Genomic DNA, 3,250 nt, shown 5'->3' with positions numbered 1-3,250 from the left:
TCAGAGCGCCGGGACGAACCTGTCCGGGCCGCCGGGGTAGGCGCCGTGCCGCGGTCCGGGCTCGGCGGCGCCCAGCTGCCCTCCGGCGCCGTAGGCGTGGGGCAGGGGCGGGTAGGGCGCGGGGGAGCGGCGGCCGTAGAGCCCGGCGGGGGCGGGCGGCGAGGCGGGCAGCACGATGCGCCCCGACGGCGCGTACAGCTGCCCGGGGCCGCCCGGCGCGTAGGGCCCGGGGCCGGTGGGCAGCGGGGCGTAGGCGTGCGGCAGGGCGGCGGCGGCGCAGCCCTGCGCGGGGAAGGCGGCGGCGGCGAAGGCGCAGGAGGCGGCGGCGGGGGCCGGGGGCAGGTCGGGCGCGGGCGGCGGGGCGGGCAGCGGGAAGAGGCGGCAGGGCGCGGCGGGGCGCTCGGCGAGGAAGGCCGGGTAGGTGGAGAGGTCGCTGCGCTTGAAGCGCTTCCTGCGGCGGAGGAAGGAGCCGCTCTCGAACATGTCCCGGGCGTGGGGGTCCAGCGTCCAGTAGTTGCCCTTGCCGGGGCGGCCGGGCTCCCGCGGCACCTTGACGAAGCAGTCGTTGAGGGTGAGGTTGTGGCGGATGCTGTTCTGCCACTTGCGGGGGCTGTCGCGGTAGAAGGGGAAGCGCTCGGTGATGAAGCGGTAGATGCCTCCCAGCGTCAGCCTCCGCTCGGGCGCCTGCCCGATGGCCATGGCGATGAGGGCGATGTAACTGTAGGGCGGCTTGCCCCGCTCCGCCGGGCGCTTGCGCCGCCGCCGCCCGCCCCGCGCCCCCGCCGCCGCCGCCGCCGCCGCCTCCTCCTCCTCCCCCGGCGGCGCCGCGTCCACCTTCAGCGGCGGGGGCGGCGGCGGGGGGCCCGGCGACAGCCGGCTCTCGGCGGTCATGCGGCCGTCGGGGCGGCCCCGAGCCGGGCCGAGCCGAGGAGGCGCAGCGCCGCGCCGCCGCGGCTTTTATGCGGCGGTGTCCGGCGGCTCCGCGCCCGGGCGGCCGGCACTCCCCCTGCAACGCCCCGCAGCCCGGGAGGCGCGGGCAGGGCCGGGCGTGCCGCCGCCGCTGCGGGCAGGGGCAGCGCCTTGCCCCGGCACCCCCCAACCCGCCCCCCCCCGTCCGCTTCCCCCCCCGCCGTGGTCCCCGTCCCCAGCGCCGTCGGGGCGCCGCGGTCCCGCCGCCGTCGGGAGCGCACAGCTCGGGGGGGCGAACGAGCGGAGCGGGGGCGACTCCGGGGTCCCAGTGCGGGTGTCTCGACATGGGAATGCCCAAGGCTCGACGCCTTCGGGGCCGGTTCGGCCAGCGGGGTGAGGTGAGGGGCCGCCGCTGTCGGAGGGGATGCCGGCTCCAGGCAGTCTGGCCCGTGGAGCTCCACGCTCCTTCGAGGTAGTGAAGTGGTAGAAACGAATTAAACGTAGAAAAAACACCCGGTGACAGATCTATGTGGGGAGAGATAGTAAGTGCGGACTTAGACAGCACAATGTGTGTGCAGAGCTTCTACGTAAAATGCACTCGGACTGGGGCCCTTGCCTCCGGTCCCCAACAGCAATTCGGCACAGAGCTGGGCTCCTGTGCCCCAGGTTTACCCCTGATCTGACCTGCTTGTCCCTGATCCTTGTGCCACAGGACCTCCAGGTACGTGATCCTTCCAACCAGGAAGGATGCCAGGCTCTCCATAGGCTGTTGCTGGGACATACCTGCCAGCTCCCTCCTGCTTGCTCACATACTTGGGGCTGAGGGTCAAACCCCAAGAGTATGGGCCAGAACAAGTGCCATGAGTGTGTCCAGCTGGCGAGGGACACTTGCCCAGGACTCGTACTCCTGCAGCATGCACCTGCAGGGCTGGGGGCAGCACAACGTCCTTGCGTGCTGGCACAGTGATGCTTGGGAGCCAGAGGGTAAAGGAGATGGCAGGAAGTCCTAGAGGTGGGATGGAAAGGGTCAGTGTGTGCCAGTGTGCACAGGGATGTCTGCGCATGGGAGGGTGAGCAGCCACAGGTACGTGGATGGGTGTGCAAGGTCACTGGTGTGGGGTTGAGGATGTACATGAGAGGTTGTGGGTATGCACTGACATGCGAGTGTGCATACAAACACATGCCAGTGTGCACTGGTGTGTGGCTGGTCCCAAGGCATGAGTGTCCACAGGTATGCAGGAACAGATGTGGGCAGGTGTGTGTGCAGAGGAATGGGTGTGCAGAGAGGTGGATGTGCATAGGTGTGCAGGTGCTGTGCATGGATGTACAGCTGATCCTGCCCACATTTTGCTGTCTCTTGACAGTTCTCCCAAAACTCAGGTCACCAGTACGCTGCTGAGCCTATCTCTGTGGGAAAAGCTTTCCCAAAGCTCTCTTTGCCATTGCACAAGTGGTGTTTAAAGGAGCAAGGGGAGGTGAGACATACTCATCCTAGGGAAACAGGGCTCCCTTGGAGGTTTCCAAGAAAGTTGTTTCTGTGCTTGGAGAAAAATTACTGTATGTGAGTGTCCATTTGCACACAGCAAACAAACCCCAGCTCTGGTTTTTAGCTAAATAAGGGGACCCCAGAGTCATTGGCCACCTGCTTATTTGTGCAGCTTCCCAGCAATCTGGGAGGTAGCAGAAGAAACTCTAGAGCCAGCAGAATAAACCATGAAGTGGCACTCTCTGAGGACCCATGTGTGCAGTCCCAGTAGCTGGATGCAGATGTGTGGCAGTATTTCAAATCACATGCTGCAGAGTTTGTGCCAAAAGAAAAATCAGCCTCCTGTACTGACACCCACGTTCTTGAAGTATGCAAAGCACCAGGGTAGTATTACCCTGGAGGAATCAAGAAGCTGACTCCTTCAGCGGGAAAGGAGAGCGGCAAAGCTGCCTCGCCTGCAATGCTCTGCCCTCTGGCTCACGGGAAGCTGTAGCTGGGGATGAATTTTCCTATCAGATTTTCCAAAAGGCAGTGCGGTAGCTCAGTCACCGCTGGGGCTGTGTGTCTCTCTGCGCCATGCCAATTCCGTGCCTCCAGAGGGCAAAGTCAGATCATGCTTCACTTTGCACTTGCAGCAGATGGGGAATGAAAGAGGTGTGCGCTGAGGTGGGATGGCGTGCTGAACAGCTGCTTTTGCCCTCCCTGCTGGTCATGAAAATCCTTTTCCAAGAAAGCACTTCCCTTGGCAGAGTCCAGCATGTAAGCAGAGTGAAATGGATACCCAAACAGCATGTGCTGGCTCTCGTCCCTTCTCCTTCCCTCATCATGCAAGTTAAACTGTAATGCCAGTATTTG

The 3,250-nt window shown here is 64.2% G+C and overlaps 1 protein-coding gene across 1 annotated transcript; it reads right to left on the bottom strand.

Moving 5' to 3' along the window:
- Positions 1-891, bottom strand: FOXE1 (forkhead box E1). The gene has a single exon (XM_074813469.1). The coding sequence runs from the start codon at positions 889-891 to the stop codon at positions 1-3; it is 891 nt and encodes a 296-aa protein (XP_074669570.1).
- Between the last annotated feature and the right edge of the window lie 2,359 nt (positions 892-3,250).

Source organism: Strix aluco, chromosome Z, assembly GCF_031877795.1.
Source record: "Strix aluco isolate bStrAlu1 chromosome Z, bStrAlu1.hap1, whole genome shotgun sequence".
In the NCBI taxonomy this organism is placed as follows: Eukaryota; Metazoa; Chordata; class Aves; order Strigiformes; family Strigidae; genus Strix; species Strix aluco.
The sequence above is the reverse complement of the archived record's forward strand: the minus strand, read 5'-3'. Positions and strand labels throughout refer to the sequence as shown.

What these genes read in the sequence shown, in the direction of transcription:
- FOXE1 (XM_074813469.1), bottom strand. Translation starts at nt 891, where the DNA reads ATGACCGCCGAGAGCCGGCTGTCGCCGGGCCCCCCGCCGCCGCCCCCG.